This window comes from Enhydra lutris, unplaced genomic scaffold (assembly GCF_002288905.1).
Source record: "Enhydra lutris kenyoni isolate GAN:26980312 unplaced genomic scaffold, ASM228890v2 scaffoldscaffold10, whole genome shotgun sequence".
NCBI lineage: Eukaryota > Metazoa > Chordata > Mammalia > Carnivora > Mustelidae > Enhydra > Enhydra lutris.
Genome location: NW_019154094.1, coordinates 7,776,118 through 7,801,063, shown reverse-complemented (window position 1 = coordinate 7,801,063; position 24,946 = coordinate 7,776,118). Strand labels below are relative to the sequence as shown.

Genomic DNA, 24,946 nt, shown 5'->3' with positions numbered 1-24,946 from the left:
TTCAAATGATTGAGAGAAAATAAAATGAAAAGATTATCTTTTGACATGTGAAAATTATATGAAATTCAAATTTCAGTTCTAGCGTCCACAGGTGAAGTTCTATTGGAACATGCTCACGCCCGTTCTCGTATACATTATCTATGGCTACTGCTGTGCTACAATGGCAGGGCTGAGGAGTTTCAACAGAAACCACACGGCCAGCAAAGCCTAAACTATTTACTATCTGGCCCTCTAAGAAAAAGAATTGACCTCTGCTTTAGGAGATGTTCCTAACTTGAGGAGTGCAGCCTTCCTATCTTGTGGGCACCGTGCAAACTCACTCAGGATCTGGGGGAAATTCCAAGGACCCACAACCCCAGACAAAGGGATGGTGCTTCCTGACACAAAAGCTTCCAATTTCACCTGATTTCCATCTTGGGCCAGCTAAGACACTCTTTTGTCACGTGGGTCTCAGATCCCCTTGTTCTCTGGATTGCTTCCCCAAAGGAGATGGGACAAAGCTGAAGGCTGGATGCTAATACTCGTCCTTAAGTGATCAAACACATTAGTAAACATACAACACCAAATGAGAGCAAAACTCCTATACTTACTTATACCATATTTTATAAAAATAGGTTCAAATCATTTCAAAGTTCTGTATTTCTTGGGTTTAACACCATGGTTAATGAAAGAAGACCTTTTCCTGCACATAAGCCCTTCCATCAAATCCTAACACAATGACCATGAAATTTTCCAAATCATAAATGCAAAGGCTTTTTAATGGTAACACCTTCAAAAACAGGAGAAAGAATAAAAGTATAGGAAGCTATTCAGAGGTATCTGGGGACCCTCTTGTGAGAATCAGTGGTTGTCCCTCTCTTATGGTAACTGCACTGGTCCTGGAAGAACTGAGCTCAGAATGCTGGAACTTAGAATGGAAAGCTAAAAAAAAAATCAAAAACAAACAAAAAACAACTAAAACCAAAATGCAGATGAGACTTCTTTCTCATCTACTTAAGCTTTACATCCATCTCACCTTGATGAGTTCTCCATTGGAGGCAACTGAATCCGCTGGAATGGTCACTCGAAACGAGCGCCCAACGACAGCCGTACCATCAGGAATGCCCACCACTGTGGGGACAGCCTCGTGAAGGTCTGAGAGCACTGAATGCATGGACGCCTCGAGCTGGTTCTCCCAGTCCCTGCCAGCCTCCGAAGGCCAATGGGACTGAGCCACAGTCACAGACAGCAGAAGGAGAAAGGTCCTCCCCCAGAGGGGGAGCGGCAGCAAAAGGCCCGCAGACATCCTCATCCCGGCTTGGGTCTGCTCAAGCCAACAGTCTCACTAAGAAAGGAGGCAAATGACCTGGTCCCAGAGCTGGGTCCTCACCCTCTGCACACCTGCTCCATCCCAGGGCCTGAAAAAGAAGAGAGCAGACTCAGACTTTAGCAAACCCCATAATTTCCAAGTTGTACACAGGCAGTTACTACCCCCTAAGTGTTGACAAAACATCTACCCTGAGTTGGATCAAGTCTCACCCTACGCTGTCCAGGACAGAGGAACCAGCTACATGTGGCCACTGAGCACTGGAAATGTAGCTGGCCCATTAAGGGTAAAATATACACTGAATTTTGAAAAGTTAGCAAAAAAAAAAAAAAAAAAAAAAGGAATGTAAGAGATCTCCTTAATACTTTTAAAATACCGATTACATACTGAAATGATATTCTTTTGGATATAAAATATATTATGAAATAAAATATTAAGTAAATAATACACATTAACAAATGACAAATAAAGAAATGCTTAAGAAAACACAGGACCGAAATTAATACCTCCTTCTTATTTTTATTTTTTCACATGCCTACCTGAAAATACTAATGTGTGGCTCACATTATATTTGCTGTTGGGCAGTGCTGCTCTAGACCGAACTCCCAGTATACAGCAAACACAGCAGTCATGAAGACACAATCAGACGAATCTAGAATGTGGGACCTTCTACAAGATAACTGGCCTGGTCTGCCCCAATGCTGACACCCCTAAACACAGGGGCGCTGTTCCACATTTAGAAACGGCCACCAGAAGTATTGTGTGCATTTTGACTGGATCTGGATTTACTTAAAGCAAAAAACTTAAAAACTTTAAGAAACAAAAAAACACAGAAGCCCAGCTCCAAAAGAAATAACTGGGCCTCTGGGCGGGAGATTGGATTTATTGTTAATTTTCTCAGGTGAGATGATAGTAGTGTGGTTGTATAAGAGATTGTCCCTAATTTTGAAGGATTTAGGGATGAAGGAGCAAAATTCTCTGCATTTTATTTTGAAATGTTTCAAGGGGAAAAATGTTTTTTGTATATATAGGGATCAAGCAATATGGCTAATATAACACTTATTAAGTCTTAAAACAGTGCTTTTGGGGTGCCTGAGTGGACTGGTTAAGCATCAGTTAAGTGTCCCACTCTTGATTTTGGCACAGGTCATGATCTCAGGATTGTGAGATCGAGCCCTGCATCGATCTGGCTCTGCACTGAGCACAGAGCCTGCTTAAGATTCTCTTTTTCCTTCTCCCTCTGCCTCTCACCCACTAAAAAAAATGCTTTTGAAGAGACTAAAAAACCAAGCATTTGCACGGAGAAGTTCAGCAGCTGTGTATTCCTCACATCCCAAGCACTAATCACAGGACTTGTTTATTAAACCCGTATTTACAAACTCAGTGCCAGTGAACAAAAATTATTTGGCCTCTCTTGCTCCCCATCCCCAAAAGAGAGAACCCTGCACCTTGTCCCTCAGTCTCCTGACCTGCTTCAGCAGACAGCTCAGAACACTTACCCTAAGGCTGACAAGCCACACTGATGCATTGTGGGACTTGATGGGTGTCCCCAAGGTGACCAGAGCAATTTCCCATTCTAGAAAAGAAAGCCCTGCCCTAAGCCAACATGCCGAGGGGCCACATGATATTTTTTGACTGGGGTATGCAAAGTAAACGATACTGCTAAAAAAAAAAAAAACCAAAAACCAAAAAACAAGGTCACCAAAGTGGGCAATGTACTATAAAGTCAATGCAAATCCAAGCCAATTCCAACAGGGCTGGGGTTGGGGGTTTTCTGGCTATTGATTTTGCCATTCCTGTTCCTACTTTGTTTCTGAACTAAAATTTATGAGACAGCCAAAGCCCAAGTAAAATAATTTTGAAGTCCAGGAGTCCTAGCTTACCAAAGACTTATCATAAAGGTATTTAAAGCAGCATTACAGCGGCAGAGCAGAAGTGGATTGTGGAAGCAGACAGCCCGAAATCAGCTTGCAAAGGAGCGGTTCATAGGCACCAGGACCAATGGCCATTTATGCAGGAAATCAAGTACAATTAGGGTCCTCCCTCACTTCTCCATTATAAATAAGTCCTGGGTGGATTAGCTATACAAATGTAAAAAGCTGAACTTATAAAAAAATTTTTTTTAGATTTTTATTTATTTGTTAGAGAGAAAGAGAATGAGCACAAGCGGGGGGGGGGGGGCAGAGGGAGAAGCAGGCTTTCCACTGAGTAGGGAGCCCGATGCGAAACTTGATCTCAGGATCAGATTAAGCCACCCAGGTGCCGCTGATTTATAAGTATTTTTCTATGAAAATAACTATTTTTTTAAGATTTTATTTATTTATTTGACAGAGATCACAGGTAGGCAGAGAGGCAGGCAGAGAGAGAGGAAGGGAAGCAGGCTCCCTGCTGAGCAGAGAACCCGATGTGGGGCTCGATCCCAGGACTCTGGGATAATGACCTGAGCCAAAGGCAGAGGCTTTAACCCACTGAGCTACCCAGGCACCCCTGAAAATAACTTTATAAACAGCAGTTATATCTAGCCCTAGTTTTTTTGTTTATTTGTTTGTTTTACTTATTTATTTGACAGAGAGAGAGAGAGAGAGAGAGAGTGTGTAAGTACAGGGAGTGGCAGAGGCAGAGGGAGAAGCCCGTGCTGGACTGGATCCTGGGATCATGACCTGAGCTGAGGGCAGACACTTAACTGACTGAGCCACCCAGGTGTCCCAAAATCTTAGAATACAGTAGAATGTCAGGATAAGAAAGGATTTCATTTAACAAGACATCAAAAAATAAAGCATAAAAGAAAAAAAACAACTGGACTTCTACATCTAAGAAGATGAAGTAGACCTATTTTCCCCTAGTTTCCCACTAAACAGGACAAAAAATTCCAGACATCATATATAAACATGAGACTCTAAAAAGTCAAGAGAAGAAGGCAGACCAGTGAGAGACCTCAAAACTCAAGGAAAGACAAAGTGGTGAGTTCCCTGGGTTTTCTTTTTGCCTCCAACATCCCAGATTTGGAGCTGAAGACGCTGGCAACCCAGAAATGCCAACAGATGACACGAAACAGAGTGCCAACAAAAGTCTCCTCTCTTTAGCCAAAGGAGCAGGAAGGCGGTAGCCTAGCAAGACAGAAAACATTTAGACAATAACAGCTCTATTCTAGCCAAACACCACAGAAAAAACTATGGCGCCACTCCCACCCATGCCAGCAAAGGCCAAATGGAGAGCCTCAGACTTCCACCTCATGAGGCTGTAACAAGGCTCCCTAATCCCCACTGGGGTGGTATCAGAGAAGGCCAAGTAGGGAGCTAGGACTTTCACCCCTACTGTCCAATAACAACGTACCACCTGGTCCACTCCTCTAGTCCCTCGGCGTCAGTGGAAACCAAACCTAGACTCTATGCCCATCCAAGCAGTAACGAGGCATTTCTCCCACTGCCTGTGGGGCTCGTGTCAGAGAAGAACTAGTGTCAGAACGTTCACCACTGCTCCCTGATAAAGAGGGCTGGGGAACGAGAATTCCCACCCCTACCCAGCAGTTAACAAGGACTTCACCAGGCTTCAGGTGTCAAAAAAGGCTGAGTGGGGCAAACAAACAAACAAATATCGGACTCTTAAATAGAACTGGTAGTTGCCAAAGGGGAAGTGGGTGGGGGGGATGGGTGAAATATATAAAGGTGATTCAGAGGTACAAACATGGGGCCCCCTGGGTGGCTCAGCCCGTTAAGCCTCCAACTCTTAACTTCAGCTCAGGTCATGATCTCAGGGACCTGAGATCAAGCCCCGAAATGGGGTTCCATCCTCAGGAGGAAGTCTGCTTCTCTCCTTCTCCCTCTGCCCCTGCCCCCTGACTTGCACTGCTCTTTCTCTCTCAAATAAGTAAGTAAATCTTTAAGAAGAAAAAGAGGTACAAACTTCCAGTTACAAAACAATCATGGAGATAAAAAGTACAGCATAGGGAATAGTCACTAATACTGTAATAGTGTTTGGTGACAGATGGTGACTACACTTATCATGGTGAGCACAGAGAAATGTATAGAGTGTTGAATCACTATGCTGTCCGCCTGAAACTAAGAGAATACTGTATGTTAATTACACTTCAATTAAAAACAAAGGCTGAGTAAGGAACCTGGATTTCTACCTCCACTTCCCAATAATCAGGCAGTACCTCCCTCATCTGTCCCCTGCCAGAGTATTAGAAAAGGCCAGGAAAAACAATCAGTTTCAGAACAAAAGACAAAACTGTTCAGGTTTCAATCAAGTACCACTCATCAGGGGCGCCTGGGTGGCCGAGTTGGTAAGGCATCCAACTCTTGGTTTCAGATCAGGTCATGATCTCAGGGTTGTGGCACTGAGCCCCACATCAGGCTCTGTGCTGGGCACAGAGCCTGCTTGGGATTCTCTCTACCTCTCCCTCTGCACATCCCCCCACTCCCCCACCCTTTCTTTGCCTCTCCAAAAACAAAAAAACGAAAAAGCAAAAAAACACACTCATACCATAAACCAGGAAGATCTCGAACTGAATTTAAAGGAGACAATCAATAGATGACAATACCGAGATGACAAGGATAGGTGGAAAGTGAAAGAAGAGAAAAAGAGGGGCGCCTGGGTGGCTCAGTTGTTAAGTGTCTGCCCTCAGCTCAGGTCATGATCCCAGGATCTGGGATCGAGCCCTACATCGGGCTCCCTGATCAGCGGAAGCCTGCATCTCCCTCTCCCCCTGCTTGTGCTGCTTGTGTTCCCGCTCTCACTGTCTTTCTCTGTCAAATAAATAAATACTTTAAAAAAAAAAAAAAAACAGAAAAAGATATAACATGCACACATTAATTTAGAGAAAGCAAGAAAGGCTCTATCAATATCAGATAGAATAGACTTCAGAGCAAAGACAATTACCAGAGACAGAGGGAAATGATATAATGATAAAAGGCTCAAGCTACCAAGAATAACAACCCTAAACATACACACACCAAACAACAAAGTTATAAAATCTGTGAAGTGAAAACTGACAGAACTGAAAGGAAAAATAAACAAATCCACAATTTTAGTCGGAAACTTCAACACCACACTCTCAACAACTGAGAGCAGCTAGAAAGAAAATTAGCAAGGTTACAAAAGAATTCAAAAATACCATCGATCAACATGATCTAATCAACATTAACAGCAGAACATACATTCTTTTCAAATGTCCATGGAACATAAATACAGATAAACCATATCTAGAGCCATAAATCAAACGCCAGAAAACTTAAATAACACTGAATGTGTTCTCTAACCACAATGGAATCAAATTAGAAATCAGTAACAGAAGGATAACAGGAGGGGCACCTGGGTAGCTCGGTCGTTAAGCCTCTGCTGTCGGCTCAGGTCATGATCCCAGGGTCCTCGGATTGAGCCTTGCATTGGGCCTCCTGCTTAGTGGGGAGTCTGCTTCTCCCTGTCCCCTTCCACCCTGCTCACACTCTCTCTCTCTCTCTCTCTCTCAAATAAATAAATAAATAAAATCTTAAAAAATTTTAAAAAAATTAAATTTATATGGAAAGGCAAAGAAACTACAATAGCCAAAAAATAATTTTGAAAAAGAAGAAAAAGAGGGATTATTCTACCTAATATCAAAACTTAGCAAGCTACAATAATCAAGACTGTATTAGTGGAGAGACAAACATATAAATCAATGGAACAGAACTGGGAATCCAGAAATATTTTTTTAAGATTTATTTATTTATTTGAGAGAGAGAGAGTTTTAAGCAGACTCATGCTGAACACCGCAGGGCTCGATTCCATGACCCTGAGACCCCCAACCCGAGCCAAAACCAACAGTTGGACACTTAACCCACTGAGCCACCCAGGCACCCCTAGAATCCAGAAACAGATTTAAACAAGAATGCCCAACTTATTTTTGAAAAAAATACAAAAGCAATTCAATGGGGGAAAATAGCTTCTTCAACCAATAGTGCAACCCAGATGTCCTTCAGTGGATGAATGGTTAAACAAACTGTAGTACATCCATACCGTGGACTACTAATGAGCAATAAAAAGAAATGAACTATTTTTTTTAAAGATTTTATTTATTTATTTGACAGAGAGAGATCACAAGTAGGCAGAGAGGCAGGCAGAGAGAGAGGAAGGGAAGCAGGCTCCCTGCTGAGCAGAGAGCCCGATGCAGGACTCGATCCCAGGACCCTGAGATCAGGACCTGAGCCGAAGGCAGCGGCCCAACCCACTGAGCCACCCAGGCGCCCAAAAAGAAATGAACTATTGATATACTAGACAAAGTGAACGAATCTCAAGGGAATTATGGTGAGTATAAAATGCTAATCCTAGAAGTTTACATACTATATTTTTATACATACCTTACATATACATATTACATATATTTTTATAATATTCTTGAAGTAACAAAATTATAGAAATGGAGAATAGATTAGCGGTTGCCAGGGACTGAAGAGGCAGTTGGGGCATCAAAGAAGTACGTATAGCTCTAAAAGGGGCATAGGAAAAGGTGGGTTCACAACGGTCTCCAAATTTGTAACTGCTTTATCTCGTAAAATAGGATATTACAAAAATACAAAAGAACAGGAGTGCCTGGGTGGCTCAGTCAGTTAAGCATCTGAATCGGTTTTAGCTCCAGTCATGATCTCAGGGTCATGGGATCAAGCCCTGTGTCTGGCTCCCCACTCTGTGCCATGCACTCTCCCTAAAAAATAAATAAATCTTAAACAACAACACAACAGAACATTAAGGTATGACAAAGCTGAGTAACAGATACTAAGGTTATATGTAATGTTAGTCTATGTTCTCTGCTAGAGACTTGAAACACCGTGAAGGTAAAGGGCTGTCATCTCAAACTAATAAAAATCCTAAAACAGTAAGTCCTGCTCCACGTCGTCTTCACCACCTTCTGAGGACTGGAAAGCCCTGTCTTCATTCATGTGTCTGGCAAATTCTGAATGGTATCCAGATCTCAGCCCCTGGAGTTACTGCCCTGCCCCAACCCTACCCCACTGATCAACTCCATTTCTGTCTACCCCTACCCTCCTGGGCCCCATTTCACTCAAGTTTCTAGTTTCTAGAAACATACTCCTAGTTTCCAGTTTCTAGGACAGCACTTGCTCCCTAAAGGCTCAGGAAAAAAACACATGAAGCTGCTCCACAAAGATACAAAAAGGGATTTGAGATTTATCTACCTTAGAAAGTCAATGAAGATATTTTATGATTTGACATGATCCAATCCTCTCATCAGTGCTAGATGAATACTAGGTATAACACTGTCCTCCTTCCTGTCTCCACTACCTTGTTCCACCCTAAGGCCATAGGCAACCAGGTAGTTCTCAAGGGATTTCAGACCCATTTCCCAAAAGGGACTTCTCCTGCCAGCCATCTGGCTGTATCACTTTTTCCCAGCGCAGACTTGCCAAACGTGTTAAATGCCACACTTCCTCAAGGGGACACCAAATGACCACGGACTTAGAAGCTGGGGTCCTGTGGACATCAGCTCCCAAGAACCACTTAACTCCCTGTGACCGCTGCAGGGTCCTCCACCAGGAAAGGCAAAGAAAGAAACACCGTGACTCCTCAACACACAGGTTCATCGTACTCTCGATAGAGGTCTCCTCAGATTTCTATCAAGTTCCCCAATTTAAAGGTTTTTCTTTGAATTCGTGTGTGTGTGTATGTTTGTATCTCCCAGTTTCCTGTCTGTGCTTTCACACCCCTTTTATAGCTTATTTTATTTATCACTTAATTTTTAGAACTAAGTTCTGTTTTATACTATTTTTTTAAGGATTTTATTTATTTATTTGAAAGACAGAGAGAGTGAGAGCACAAGGAGGGGGAGCAGTAGGCAGAGGGAAAGGGAGAAGCAGGCTCCCTGAGCAAAGCCTGATGCCTCTGCAGGGCTCCATCCCAGCACTCCGGGATCATGACCCGAGCCAAAGGCAGACACTTAAGGACTGAGCCACCCAGGCGCCCATTTTATACTATTCTAAATTGTAACTTGACAGTTTACTGTTGCACAGTGCTTCTCTTAATGGCCTTTTCTTTCTTATACACTGTAACTCTTATTTAGTTAAGTGCTCAGCTCAACCAACACCCCACAAGACTGGAAGCTTGGGGGGACAGGGGGACATTTGTCACAATCAGTAATGTACACCAAACACACACACAGTTCCAGACACACACCTAATGAATTAATGGGGAGGATACAGAACTTGGTGTTTTTTTAGCTTCTTCCTGTGTCTTTACTCTTTAATTTACTTATTTTACTACTTCTTAGACCCAGCTGATCTTTTACTTTTCTAATCTGATTCTCCATTTAAAAATTCTCAGCTTAGAGGCACCTGGGTGGCTCAGTCTGTTGGGCATCTGCCTTCAGCTCGGGTCATGATCTTGGGGTCCTGGGATCCAGCCCCAAGTGGGGTTCCTGGCTTAGCAGGGAGTCTGCTTCTCCCTTTGCCTCTGAAGCTCCTCCTGCTTGTGCTCTCTCATTCTCTGTCAAATAAATGAATAAATATCTTTAAAAAAAAAATTCTCAGCTTATTTGAAAACAGCAACAGTATGAGACACACCCTGTCCTACCAAGAACATAAGTTCAGTCTGCTATCTGCGGACACATGAAGACATGGGGTATCTGTTTTACGGGTATGACTAAGTGCCTCTGCATTTAGCAAGCAGGCGATGTCCAGGGCACAACTCCAACTGCTATATGTCGGTTTTCCATGCCCTGGGGAGAAAAGATCTTTTGGAAACTTGGCAAAAAGCAGCCTGTGTCTTTCTGATTCTGGCTTCCTATAAGCAAGGGTCATATCTCCCCATGCAAGGAACTTGGCAGGCTGCATTCAAACGCCCAAACTAGGACATCCCATTGGAAGGTTTTTACATAGTCTCTCACTCACACACTTGGTCATTCAGAGATGGAAGCACTCCAGAGATCCGCCTCCTCCTTTTTTCAGGGAACAAGGCCCTGGGAGAGGTAACATTCGACCATGGTCACACAGCCTGTGGCCAGAACACGGTGAAGGTGCTCAGGAAACAGAGAAAGACTCGGGCAGAATCACACAGTCTTCCTGACACAGCCACTCATTTTAATACTGCATACATGCACTCCTATTACACCTTCTAGAAGACCAGGAAGTGCTCAGGGCAGCCCAAGAACATGTTACGTCTCAGCTGAACTCACCACTATCTGGCTAACAGAAGCTGCCAAAGATGATCTATCAGAGAACGCGTAGTGGAATGGGTAACTCGTTCCCTCTTTACCAGTACCCAGTCAGTGCCTGCCACTAAGTCTGAGTTCAGTGCTGTCCTCGATCCCAGTACAATACAACTCTGTGAAGAGGGGCCTTCCCAGTGCCTTAGTGAAGCCCCTGGCTCTCTAAACACATGCTCGACAGCCATGACAGAAAGTGTGAAAAGTGGACCAAGCTGCCAGGCGGCAGTTCCACCCCTTAGTTCTAGACATTCCACCCCAGAGGGGCAGAGAAACCGTGAAAGTGTTAGAGAGCCTGCAAAGCCTGGACACAGCACAGCCCTTTGGGACACTGCTATCCCAGAGCAGCCACTCGGGCTGCCCTCTCCTTCTTCTCTTGGTAAAAGCCTGCACTCCTGCCCCAAGAGCCAGGGAAGAGAGCCCCACAGTACCCTAGGTACCCATCGCACCCTCCCTGGGCCAGGTGAACACTCAGCACCTGAGAGCACCACTGAGGCAGCACTTCGATGGTGCTGGCTGTGGGCAAGAAGAATATCTGAGCAGGGGAACCCCCCACCCGGCTCCTGGGATATGGGCCCCCAAGAGTGAAAGGACAATCTGGGGTAGGAAGCCCAGGGGGCCCAAGACCCCAAAACTCATTTCAGGTAAGTGTCCTCACTCACAGGAACCTGATCTAGTTGGGGCTGGAGCTGGCAATCCCCCGAATCTCCCAACAGCCTCGCCGATGCTTTCTTTCTCCAACTGTGACCCTGGGGACTCTCCAGTGATAGACACACACACACACACACACACACGTCAAGTTTTCAGCAGTGATACACACACACACACACACGTCAAGTTTTCAGCAATGCCAAAAAGGTAGTGTCCTTTATAAACCAAATACTTAATATCTGCCCTGGAGGCAAGTGTATTTTAAGTTTACCAAGTCAGAGGATACAATTAAGGAATCAAAAGCATTATATATAACAGGCAAGAACCCCAAACTTCCGGGGGCCCAGTTCAGCAGGAGAAAAAGAATCTTTCCAGCCCTTCCTGTCACTAATACTAATCCCCAGCTATATGTGACTAAAGTACATGCCTTGTTTGGGGGGGGGGGGGTGGGGGGGGCATATGCCCATGAGGCACAAGGCCTTGCAACCCTACTCTGTCTAGACAATCTAGACAGAGCTGGGGATTGCCAGCTCCTGGGAACTAGAATAGTCCACTGGAAGCCCAGCTCCAGGAAAGCAGATCTCTTCTGCTCAGCCTGCCTTTCCAGAGCTGATGAGTGCCCCATGCACACAGGAAGCTCAGTCAATAAATGCTTTCCACGCAATAAATGCAAGAAGAAATGTGTATGTGGCACCAACTCAATTCATAGTAAACTTAATGTTTCCTCATATGCAGAAAAGCCCACAGGGAATGAAACTAAGACATCTTAACTAAAATACTGGAAGAACAGCTCCCTACTAGTTTTTGCTTTCCAAGAATGAAAGAAAAGTTGTAAGAGTCAATCCCTTACTAACTACACAAAATGTGGCTGAGGCCGAGGCAGCCCTCACCCCCAACCACTCCCAGGAACTGCTCCTCTCCAATAACTAGGTTACTTAGAAACTGTACTTAAACTCTCAAACTGCTTCTTTTCGCCGAAGTAATTAAAACATTTAAGGAAAATGGGACTATCTTTTTAAACCAAACAAATAATAGAAGTCCATGTCTCTGTTTCAAATGGTTTTGAAAAAGTTAAAAGCAAAACCAACTGAAACAACTGCTTTAAGTTCCATCTAGCAAAAATGCTCTTGTCCTGGGGGTACCCAGGTGGCTCAACTGGTTGGCTGTTTGACTCCTGGTTTGAGCTCATGATCTCAGGGTTGTGAATATGAGCTCCCCATTCAGCTCCTCGCTGGGTGTGAAGCTTAAGGCTCTCTCTGTGCCTCTCCCTCTCCCTCCCCCCACTACACTCATGCACATGCTTTCTCTCTTTCTCAAAAAAATAAAATAAAATCTTTTGTCCAGACACTCAAAAGTTAAAATTAACTGTTAAATATCAGTCTAACATTAATATAAGAATTCTGGAGGGCTAACCAGTTTAAAACTGCTCAAACGGATGACCAACAGGATGTACTCCCACAATGGAAAACAATAGTGTGAAGTCACTGTTTATTTGGGCTCCAAATACCATAAAGACAAGCAGCTTTCTCTGCTTTGAGTTAAAAATGGGCCTTTTTCCCTCTTTAGCATCAGATGAGACAAGTGTTGAACCAAGTCGCAGGTGAAGATTCAAGGTGTTCCCTCAAAAGTGCTCAGAGCTCCGGAGGCAGCTGAGGACCTCCTGACACAAGGCAAGCCCCTGCCTGGCTGGCACGCTGTGCGGCAGACCCCCAGAAACACCACCAGGGAGTTGGAGAACCCACAAAAGGAGTCTAGGGTTACATACACAGCAAGACACTTGGAGTAAAAATATGTGGAAGAAAAAAATTACTTTCTGCGAAGCAAGCACTACATAATCATCTATTAGAAAAGCTGCTTTGAACTTTTCTCACTTGGAAAACTCTTGCAAATTCTCACTTATTACAGATACCAAAAGCAGAGGTGCAGGAAGGGCAATGGTTTCTGTTGATGGTGGTTCGGTTTTTTTTCAACAAACGCAGGAAGGAAGCAAAGCTTTAATACCTGGGTACAAACTCACTCAGGTACAAACATGTCCTAGAGGAAGAGAAGGAAAAGGCTCAAAATACCAGGGCGGCAGGCCATTCTCCACCAGACCGTGGTTTTTCTTTTGGGTCTATTTTTCACATGTTCTGTGACAAAACTCACTGAGAAACAGTTCATTCTACACTCCACTGACCTCGGTATGCCCCTTGCTGTTAAACATTACTCAGTACTAAACTGCAAACTTAAAAATTATTAACATGTAAAAATCTGTTAGATGTTTTTTTACCACAATTAAAAAAAAAAAAACTTTAATGGGTAACATGGTAAATTTTATGATGCATTTTAACCACAATTACAAATTAATATTTAAAAAAAAAAAACATTACTCGGGGCACCTGGGTGGCTCTGTCAGTTAAGCATATGCCTTCCACTCAGGTCATGATCCCAGGGTCCCGGGATGGAGCCCTGCATCAGGTTCCCGGCTTCTCCCTCTCCCTCTCCCTCTCCCTCTGCCTACCGATCCTGCCCCCTTGTGTGCATGTGCACGCGCTCTCTCTCTCTGTCAAATAAATAAAATCTTAAAAAAAAAAAAAAAAAAAAAAAAACACACATGTTACTCAGAGTCATACCAATCAGACTTCAGAAAAAACATTCATGAGGCTTAGGTCCAGTCTGAATCATAGATGCCCAGGCAGGGCTCTGAGAACAGAAAAGGGTAAACTGAGCCCAAAGACAAGGACCATCTGGCTGTAGCAGCTGGAGTGCGAGGTGGGGTAGGGCAAGGAGTAAATGTGAGAGGTCGGGGGCCAGACTCAGCAGAATCCAAGTGAGAATGAATTACCACATCCGCGTACCCCTGTGGCATCCAAGAACCCAATTACAGCAAATTACAATTATCTCAAGACAGCCCAAGAATAATTACACTTCAGCGCATATTTACCGACTACCTACCCTGTGCTAGGTGTGAAGCTTCATCTGCTATGCATGCAGCCTTCCCCCATTTCATACGAAAATATTCAATTAAGATTTGCACATATTACTAAGTCATAAAGCACAAGAGATAATAAAACTAAAGTACTTATAAATCAGCAAATTTACAAACACAGAGTAGGTGCTCACTGGAAACTAAAATGTTTCCTTCTGACTCCCCAGACTTGCCCTGGCTATCCGAAACCCCTCCATCTCAGCACAAAGGTAGAGCCAGACTATGTTTTGAGGGCAGGATGGTCAATGTCTGTCTGCATCAAGGCCAGATGCCGAGGGCTACCCAGAGAGGAAAGGAGGCAGAAGAGGTCCACTGCTGGGGTCTCGGCCACATGTCCCCTGCTGCCCTCTCCCCCAGGAGATGCTTAGCACCAAGCAGAGTGTACAGAACGAGTTTCCACCAAATCCCTGAAATGTTTCACTAAGCACAAAAGCAGTCATCACACCTGATTTCACAGATTAAAAGTTAAAAGCTGAGTTTCCTGACGTATATTTTTTTCCATTATACTATAAAAGATTACAAATAAGTGCCATCACTCAAAACTAATATGTTAATCTGACTTCGATGAACTAAGTTGAGAAAAAGCATGCTGACCGCTGGCCTTCCTGACCTAATTGGCTAATCAGACTCCAAAACAGAGGAGTGAGGGGAAGCAGGGGAGTGGCCCCAGCGCTCCCCGCCCCCTAGTCAGGTGGCTCCTTACCCCAGCGCCCCCCCCTCCCCCCGCCCTGACAGCAGCCGCACAACACAGACGCCACAGAGGGGTGTCCTCGCTCTGCTGAATGGGGGTTCTTGCACCTTCACTGGAAGGCTGCCACTGCACCCCATGTTTATCCAGGCACATACTTCAACCTTCAGTATTTAACGGTGTGATCTGCTTTGGCTACATTCTTGTTTTGGGCCACATTCTTAAGGCTCGACCGTCGAGAATATTTCAACCATGCCAGAAACTGCCAGAGCAACAAACCTTGTTTATAAAAGGACAAGACACAACTAGCACCCACTCCGTTTGCTTAGGCTCTCTTGCTGGCTGAATTCCTTCCCTCCCACGTACGGCTCTAATTGGCCCTTCTACCCACCTCAGCCTTGCAACAACTATAAAATCTCAATCATTACAAACTTCCGGTAGGTTTTAGAGGTATGCTTCTGAAGGCTGTGGAGAAACAGCCAAAACAAACTTGCAAACTCTTAGAACTCCTGTTCTGCAAAGTCACTGCTGTGCTGTTTTCAGGCAGTGAGGAGGAGGCAATGCCAATGCAGAGCAGAACAAGGTCGCCTGATGCACTGACCTCACAATCAGGCTTCCCTAGAGTGGCACCTGAGAGCACCAGCTCCCAATGAACTGGCAAAGGCAAAACTCCTGGACCGGGTCCTGCCAGCACCTGCATTGCTAGCCTTACCCAGAAGAGGATGCTGGGTTGCTCCTCAAGGAGATTCAGAGAATCTAAATCTCGTTTCTCCTCAGATTTAGGGAAATGTGTCTAGTTCGGGCACCTTCACACCAGGTATGCGGGATCTCCTCGCATCTGATCAAGAGTGCAGGTCCGGGGCGCTCAGTCAGCGGGGCAGCCGACTCATTATTCCCACATGGGTCATGCGCTGCAACCCCACATTAGGTGAGCAGATCACATTTTACACACACACACACACACACACAGTGAGTACACAGGCACCTTGCCCTTCCCAGTCTCCACACAGTTATCTGCACTGGGAAGCTGACTACTTAAAGGACCTCTTTTTTTTTTTTTTAAGATTTTATTTATTTATTTGACAGAGATCACAAGTAGGCAGAGAGGCAGGCAGAGAGAGAGGGAGAAGCAGGCTCCCCGCTGAGCAGAGAGCCCGATGCAGAGCTCGATCCCAGGACCCTGGGATCATGACCTGAGCCAAAGGCAGAGGCTTTAACCCACTGAGCCACCCAGGTGCCCCAAAGGACCTCTTCTGTAAGCAGAAAATTTACCTTTGTCCTCTCACTGTACACCAGTCCAGTGAATCTTGAAGTTCTGGGGTCTTTCTTTCTTTCTTTTTTTTTTTTTTTTTTTTAACCTTAAAGCTGAGTCTTAAGAATAGACCTAATTAAGAGTCAGGGACCTCCTCTTTGCATTCTTCCATGCACAGATCAAGAGGACACTATCAGGGATTTCATGGCAACACAGACCTCCTAACAGGCCAGCCAACCCCTCTCAGAGCCATGGGGATAGTCACTTGCCCTACCTGCTCAGAACTTGCGTGGTAAGAGGAAAAACCAGGAATGTAGAGGTCACAGGCAAGAGAGAGAGAGGAAAGAGAGAGAGGATGAGAGCTCTGATCTATCTCCTCAGACTAACTGCCCTGAAGAGCTTGACTGATAAAACAGAATCTGGCCTTTGTCCCCCCACTAGTCCCTCCACCTCAGTTATCTCTTGATAAGATTTCTGATGCGAGAGTGGGAAATGCAAAGATAAAACAGTCAAAGCAACAACCCGCAGGGAATGGGGGAGAGTGCCCCCCATACCGCAGCCCAACCGTTCATCCTGAGGCAGTTCAGCCGGGCCGCATTTCTTACCTGGTTGAGAAAACGACCACAAAAACCATAGCCCTCACTCCCTCTCCACTGATGCCTCTGCAGGAACCCTTCAGGATCTCACTGACTGTTAACAAACAAAATGAAGTGTCCCACCCAGCAACCTGCCCTCGGAAAGGCAGAGGGAGCAAACAGGAAGCCACAGGTTCCTTAGAAAGGATTTTCATCCCAAGGGAGGGAGAGGCCCTCCAGTCCTCTGCCGGCCTCAGATCATTAACCATGTTCAACCAATGCTTAAAGGAAAATCCAGATTTCCTTAGCACAAAGAACTAAAAATACCGCAAATTCACCAGTTACCAGTTTATTTATGTAAAGAGCTAGAGTTCTGTCTTTTTAAAAAATAATCAAGCGGGACAACTGGGTGGCTCAGTTGGTTAAGCGGCTGCCTTCGGCTCAGGTCATGATCCCAGCGTTGTGGGATCGAGTCCCACATCGGGCTCCTTGCTTGGCAGGGAGCCTGCTTCTCTCTCGGTCTCTGCCTGCCACTCTGTCTGCCTGTGCTCACTCTCACTCTCTCTCTCTCTGACAAATAAATAAATAAAATCTTTAAAAAAAAAAAAAAGAATCATCAAGCTCTCATAATCCACAGACACCTCAAAAAGTCACTCAGGCTCTCTACAAGCACAAAGGTTAAGAAAGCAGGAAGTCACCCTGCATGCTCTTGACACCAGAGTTTCCACCTCTCAAACCCCAAGGGTTAGTGAAGCTGCAATCGGAGCAGAGGTTTCTGGGAGGGTAACACTATAAAGTAAGCAACTATAGGTAATTCACAGAAGGCTAATTTAAAGTCTGCAAATCCACTTTTTTGATTACCCGTAATGCACCCAGGGATCTCCACTATCTTTTGCCCTTAACAGACTAACTACTTAGTATTGAATTTGTCACCGCCCATGGAGCTAAGGGAGTGAGTAACAAGGTCCTCCTCCATGACTCACTAAGCACCTCGCACAGGGCCGTGTACGCCTGTCGGGTACTGGTTACTTCCCTGTGGCTCCGCCCCCAATGGATGGCACCACAACGAGGACAACACGGACTGCGGCGCCTGGATACCAAGACCTGCAGATGGCCAGTGCACAGCACTTAGGGCCTCAACACAGTGGCCTTTAAAGAAATCATTTCCAAAACACTGGAGACTGCACATGTTCTAACTGCATCTACCCCTCGACAGGAAAGAAGCAGTCCTACCCAACAGAACCTCAGGTGTGACTGTCCTCTGGGTATGGAGCAGGCAAGAGGTCAGTGACTAACCAAGGTCCCAGCACTCCAGAGAACAGAGTAACAGAGGCTGTAATGAAACAACAGCGATATTTTTGGCCAACAGAATTTTTTAAAAATTATTTTATAAATCTAAGTTCGTTCTCAGAAGCCTTTTCTAGGCAAATACAGAATAAAATAACACCAACTACAACAATGATCAATAGCATGGACACATATAATTTGGACAAATGGCAAATTAAATAACGATACTTGGTATCTGTTTTGCTCTTTAGATGAAAGACACCAGATTAATATTACAGAAACACGTACTCTTTGCTTTCGCAATAATTAGTTTTCTTTCTCCATAAGCACCTTGCTCTAACAAGAACATACATGATAGGAATATGTTCTTGATAATTTTTATTCAACAAATTTGGACCACCTACTCAGTATCAGATACTGTCCTACCTCCCCCTACCTGCTCTTTAATTCCAACCCCATTCCATTTGTTTCAGTCTCTCCACAAATGAAGAACAATATAAAATGAAAATGCTTACTTCTTACTTAGAAGATTAAAATCTCAAAAAAAAAAAAATTATATGAGCTTCTCTTGTTTCCCAATAAAAACTTGCCCCACTAGACTGAGTGTCCACTGAGGGCCAGAACAAGCCCTAATTCATCTGGGTCCTGGGCTCAGACTGGTTCAATGGGAGACAAATAGCAAAGCTTGGACAGAGTGCAGGAGAATGTAGGTCAGCATCAACCAGGGAACACCAAGGCCTCAGAGTATGGCCTCTATTTCCTAGACAAGTTGGGAAGGAAAGAGATAGAAGGATCCAGGGAGACACCTACTTTCGCTCAGTCTTCCGTGGGAGATGGGCCCACTGTCACCACCCAAGGATGTGAGTCAAGACCCACCCTTCCCATCAAGTTGAAAAACAGGTTAAAGCCCTGAGAGAGTGAGCACTGGATCCTTACCCCTTCCCACCTCCAGGGTGCCTCCTGCCTCACCTGTCATCACTGCCCTCACCCCCAGCCTTGGCCAATGCCTTGTCCGTGACTCCTTGCTCACACCTGGTCTCTGGTCACTCTGCTCTGGGCTCCTCCCCTCCACAAGCTGGGACACTGCACCATTGCCCAGCACTGACAGGTCTACCGAACCTTCAGGTTCTCTACTTACCTTCAGGACTGGGCTCCAAGCCCTTTTCTCCCAAGGAATGCCCTTCTTTCAACACTCCAAGAGTGCTTTTCCTCCTACCCAAGCATGTCCAACCCCTGCCACTCATTTAATGAGCCCACTCCATACCACGCCCTCCTGAACACAGAGCCACACATGTTCCCACAGCACAATTATGCTCCACTTAACCCGGACTGCTCACTCCCACGGCAACCCAACCCTTCAATGGAACAGGTGTTCGACAAGGACAAATCAGTGTTTTAGCTCAAACGTGGCTCTCCACCGAAGTGAATGCCTTCCCTTTGCTTTACTACTTCACAAACAGCTAGACATCTCTAGAGTCAAGCGTGAGACTTCTCAGGAAGAGGGGAGCAGAAAGCACCCCTTTTTGCACTGGCCACCCAAGGCCAACCTAAGCTTGCTTCCTCAGGGACCTTATCCCCCTGGTTTTAACCTGCACTGAGCTGCCATAATGAGGAGGATTGTGTTCTGGATGCAACCCCTTAAGACTGGCATGTAAACCTGCACCCTCACAGCAACCTTACAGAACATCTCCTTTATGACATGAAGAAAACAGAGATCCACAGCCAGTAAGAGGCAGAGCTGGCACCCGGAGCCCAGTTCACCAAATTACCTTGCCCAAGCCACAACTGCCATCACATGGCTCTTGCATTCCAGGCAGCTCATGACAGCTGCCTGTGCAATCAGGTCCACCCTCACTGCCTGGCACAAAAAGAAGTACTCATAAGCGTTCATTAAATGGATTTTTTTTTTTTTTCTAGCTCCCTCTCACCCTCCAGCTCCCAGTCCCCAAATGCTGCTTCCTCCGGAAAGCTGCCAAATGCAGCCATCCTTTATCTAATAAGCCCTCCGACACGCCTTTCCTATTTCGTTAAATTCTCAGCTCTGATTTCCCCATGTAGTGGAATGATGACACAGGGAGGACACGGGTAAGCCCCATGTCTTCTCATGACACTGGAACCTGCCTGGGGGAGAACTATGTCAAGACCACCTGAAACACAGGGTACATATGCTCCACTGCCTCAAGGGACACTGCACCTTCAGTTCAAGGCCCTGACAACAGCAGTCATGGGCACTGCCTGGGGAGCTGGATTTCAGGGTCTCTGGTATCAACAGCTGGAGATATCCTTCCTCTTTAGAGATCAGTTCAGTGGTTCTGATAATTTCCCTACCAATTAAGTAGCAATACATTCTTTTTGAGCAGGCAGGGCATTCATTCTTTTATGTTGTTGCTGAAGTCCAGCTTACTCTGCTGCTATCGTGTTCACTTGTTCCACTTAACAACAAAAATCAAAAACTGGACACCATGAAACTCCTTTATTCAACTGCAACATGATTAAGCAACTAAATACAAAGTTAGTTTAGCAGACTTTCAATAAATAAAAAGATGTATCATGCATCTATATCTTGGTTTCTCAATACCATGTCAACTAAACGGCACCACGGCTCCTTGTGGAAATGGCTGGTCTCAGGCTGGGGTCAAGGAGGCTGGAATATCTAGTTGCATCAGAAAGTCAGGGAGTGCCCAAACAACAATGCAGACATGTCAAAAGAACACAGAAGGGACTCCCACTGCCAAACCAGGGACAACCTGGGCATCAAAATAATGACAAGAATCACAATGAGTGGCGCCTGGGTGGCTCAGTGGGTTAAAGCCTCTGCCTTCGGCTCAGGTCATGATCTCAGGGTCCTGGGATTGAGCCCCGCATCGGGCTCTCTGCTCAGCGGGGAGTCTGCTTCCCCCTCTCTCTCTGCCTGCCTCTCTGCCTACTTGTGATCTCTGTCAAATAAATAAACAAAATCTTTAAAAAAAAAAAAGGAAAGAATCACACTGAGTCAGCAATATGAACTAATAAACCAATAACCCAATGAATAAATAAATGAGGGAGGCAAGAAAACTCCTCTCAGAATAAGATGACACCAACACAGAAGGAACGATCTTAGAAGGATCAATAGATGCTGAAAGTAGAAGGTCAGAGTTTAAGAAAAAACAAGGTATCTACACAGTCTCAAAGTGTCCCGCCATAAACTACTCACTAATGGCAAAGGGGAAAACAGCAACTTTAGAGTAAACTGGTAGGTACCTCCTTAACCAGTGCTGATCATTAGAACAAGCTGCATCTCAGGGCACCTGGGTGACTCAGCTGGTTGAGTGCCTGACTCTCGATTTTGGCTCAGGTCATGATCTCAGGGTCACGGTTATCAAGCCCCATGCCCTGCATTGGGCTTTATGCTCAGTGCAGAATCTGCTTGGGATTCTTATTCCCTCTCCCTCTGCCCCTGCCCATGCGCATGCACTCTTTCTCTCTCTCTCAAATAAATTTTAAAAATCTTTTAAGGGGGTGGGGGTGCACCTGGGTGGCTCAAGTCAGTTAAAAGCAAGGGACTTGATTTCGGCTCAGGTCATGATCTCTGGGTCATTAAATGAAGCTCCACATCAGACTCTGCACTCAGTGCCAAGTCTGCTTGTCCCCCCTCCCTTTCTGTTTTCTCCACCCCCGCTTTCTCAAATTAAATCCTTAAAAAAAAAAAAAAAGGAATGTGGGGCATGGTCCACCTCCTCTCTCAGGACCTCAATTCTTCCCTGGCAGAGCAGGGATATTCATCAACAGTTGTGAGGCAAAGTCAGCACATGAGCTCTGTAAACTTGACAGCCTGTGTAACCTTAACCCCACCACTTACTTCGCACCCCAGCACTCTGCCCACTAGCATTCCAGGGTCCAAGCACCAAACTCCCAGACTGCATGATTCAAAACACACGTCCTACTAGGCCTCCGAGCCCTCCAAGTTTATAAAGGGGAAATGGAGGTATTTTAAAAGCATTTCCTCCAGAAACATTATGAACACAAAATACATACAAAAAAAGGGCTTTGTTTATTTGTTTTAAAAGTGACTTGGGTTATAATGGAAGAAAATGTCACACTGGGGCCTGAAATTACTACATTGGGCTATGTTTGCTTAAGATTAAAAATAGTTTCATCTTCCCTTCCCAGGAGCCCTCCCTCCTGAAAGAAAAAACCCTGACTAGACCATCACCAAGTTCAGAAGTCCCAGAGCAAATCTCAAGATCTACACAAGCTTAACCCAGTGTTTGTCAGCATCACATTCCCCACTAATAATTCCCGACCACAACTTGGAAGACACACAGCACGCCTCACAATGATGCCATCGGCTGTCTGGTCCTTACCTTTGGGTTTAATGCAATAAAAGTAATTCATATGGGGGCACCTGGGTGGCTCAGCTAGTTAAGCATCAACTCTTGGTTTCGGCTCAGGTCATGCTCTCATGGATAGCAGGATGGAACCCTGCAATGGGCTCCGCACTTGTGGGGGGGGGGGTCCTGCTTGGGGATTCTCTCCCTCTGCCCCTCCCCTCTCTAAAAAAAACCAAGTAATTCATATGGAGGTAAAACAAATTCCAGTAATACAACAGAGCACAAGTGAAAAGCAGGCTTCTTTCCCAGGCCCTCAGATGAGCAGGCTGGGTTTCTTCAGTAGCTGTCTGCAAATGGCATATTTAATGTGCCTCTAAATCCATAAACAAAAAAAACTTTTTTTTTTTTAAGTAGGTTCCATGCTGGACTTTTTTTTTTTTTTTAAGCTGTTCACAAATGAGATATTTACTGTGTCTCTAAATCCATAAACAAGCACATCTCTCTTGAATTCATTCACTTTTTTTTTTAAAAAGATTTTATTTATTTATTTGACAGAGAGAGATCACAAGTAGGCAGAAAGGTAGGCAGAGAGAGGAAGGGAAGCAGTCTCTCTACTGAGCAGAGAGCCCGATGCGGGGCTCAATCTCAGGACCCTGAGATCATGACCTGAGCTGAAGGCAGAGGCTTTAACCCACTGAGCCAACCTGGCGCCCCATTCACTTTTTTTTTTTTTTTTAAGATTTTATTTATTTATTTGACAGAGAGAGATCACAAGTAGACAAAGAGGCAGGCGGAGAGGGAGAGAGGGAAGCAGGCTCCCTGCTGAGCAAAGAGCCCGATGCGGGACTCGATCCCCAGGACCCTGAGATCATGACCTGAGCCAAAGGCAGCGGCTTAACCCACTGAGCCACCCAGGCGCCCCACTTTTTTTTTTTTAAAGCAGGCTCCATGCAAGCCCAATGAGGGGCTTGAACTCAAGAACCTGAGATCAAGACCTGAGCTGATATCGAGTCAGATGCTTAACTGACTGAACCACCCTCTTTTTCTTTTTTTTAAATTTTTTTTTTTTTAAGATTTTTTTATTTGAGAGAGATAGAGCACAAGTGCATGAGCATGATTGGGGGCAGGGGGTGGGGGAGGCAGTGGGAGAAGCAGACTCCCCGCTGAGTAGGGAGCCTAACTCAGGCCTTGATCCCAGGACCCTGAAATCATTACCTGAGCCAAAGGCAGAGGCCCAAACAAATGAGCCACTCAGGCACCCCTCTTTAATTCATTCTTTTTTTAATAAGATTTTATGTATTTACTTGTCAGAGAGAGAGAGAGAGAGTATAAGCAGGGGGTGTGGCAGGCAGAGGGAGAAGCAGGCTCCCTGCTGAGCAAAGAGCCCAATGCGGGACTCAATCCCAGGACCCTGAGATCATGACCAGAGCTGAAGGCAGAGGCTTAACCAGCTGAGCCACCTAGGCGACCCTCTTTAATTCATTCTTAAAGCCCAAATGAAATCACATATTTCATAATTATTGCTTTTTTTAAATTTTACTAGAACTGGGAGACGTCAGCCCCAGTGGCTGGACCCACCTCCTGACTGACCCTTGCTGCTTGTAGCACATCTAAGTGTCTGTATCCTGTCCATTTTGCTCTCAAGGATGCTCTCACTTTTATACTTGCTTTCTTCTGGGAGGAAATCGGAGCACAAAATCCTAGATGTGTATTTGTTAGGCCCAAGGTTATATATATTAGAATTGATAGATATTGCCCCAAATGCCTTCAATTTACATTCCTGCCTGAAGAGATGAGTGACTTTTCCCTTACTTTCACTAGAAGTGAGTTATTGGCAAACTCCTTCATTAACAGCATAAGAAGAAGAAGGCAGATGGGACAGGCTGAAACAGAGAGCAGTTTGCCCCTCTAGTATTGCCGGACTATGGGCCATGACGGGCGGCAGGTATCCTAAGTGCAGACTGGGAGTAGTGGTACTTCATGGTCAGGCAGCATGACAGTATGGGAGGGTGAGCATCCAGATGACTAATGAATCAAAACATGGTGCTATGTTTTTCTAGTCAGACTTGACTACCTCAGAGGAAAATTGCTATGGAGAATTTATGGGTGAGTGACTCCAAATAATAAGGTATTTGTAGTGTTCTTTGCTCCCATTGTTTCTTCCCTGGACCAGCCCTCTGAACCAGGCCACCTTCTGGGCCCACCCCAGAACAACTCCAGTGCTAAACACAAGGACAGGGGAGGGAAGCTAGAGACTATTATGGGCCCCCAAGTCTAATCTTCATCCTGTGATTTCACTATTCTGAAAAACATCAACCTTTTCTACCTCATTATGTCCAAATCTAAGTTTGATGCCTTGTTGTCCTTCAACTAAGGAGTAGGGCCTGACAGGAATGCTGGAGCCCATCCGTCCTGTAGGTGGCACCCTCCACTCTTGGGGCCCTGGGGGAAGAACCATCTATCCCAAGCCGTGCAGCCATCTGGGACAGGCTGTCGTGCACCCAAGCACGGAAGTACTCCCCAGCCCACACTCAACTTTCTCTAAGATTAGCCTAACTCACACACATGGACAATCACCCCAACAGAAAGTGGTGCTCCCAACAGAGAATGAGATTCCAAAGTCCTAAAGTGACCTTCCCAACTCTCTATCATGCTAGTTCCTGGTTCGAAGGCTGCCTGGAAAAACCAGGGGACCTAGGCAACTTCACCAAGATGA

At 45.2% G+C, this 24,946-nt stretch overlaps 1 protein-coding gene across 4 annotated transcripts in view; it reads right to left on the bottom strand.

Annotated features, from left to right (window-relative positions):
• The window catches only part of LOC111144250 (dystroglycan 1), a 66,970-nt gene that overhangs the window by 18,892 nt on the left and 23,132 nt on the right, over nucleotides 1–24,946 (bottom strand). For 3 of the 4 annotated variants that reach the window (XM_022498470.1, XM_022498468.1, XM_022498469.1), the window contains one exon: nucleotides 1,016–1,397. In XM_022498470.1, coding sequence (XP_022354178.1) covers nucleotides 1,016–1,291 — 276 coding nt within the window. In that variant the 5' untranslated portion in view covers nucleotides 1,292–1,397. Of the gene's footprint in view, nucleotides 1–1,015; nucleotides 1,398–10,405; nucleotides 10,466–24,946 lie in introns of those variants that run through there. The other variant, XM_022498472.1, reaches the window with a different exon arrangement.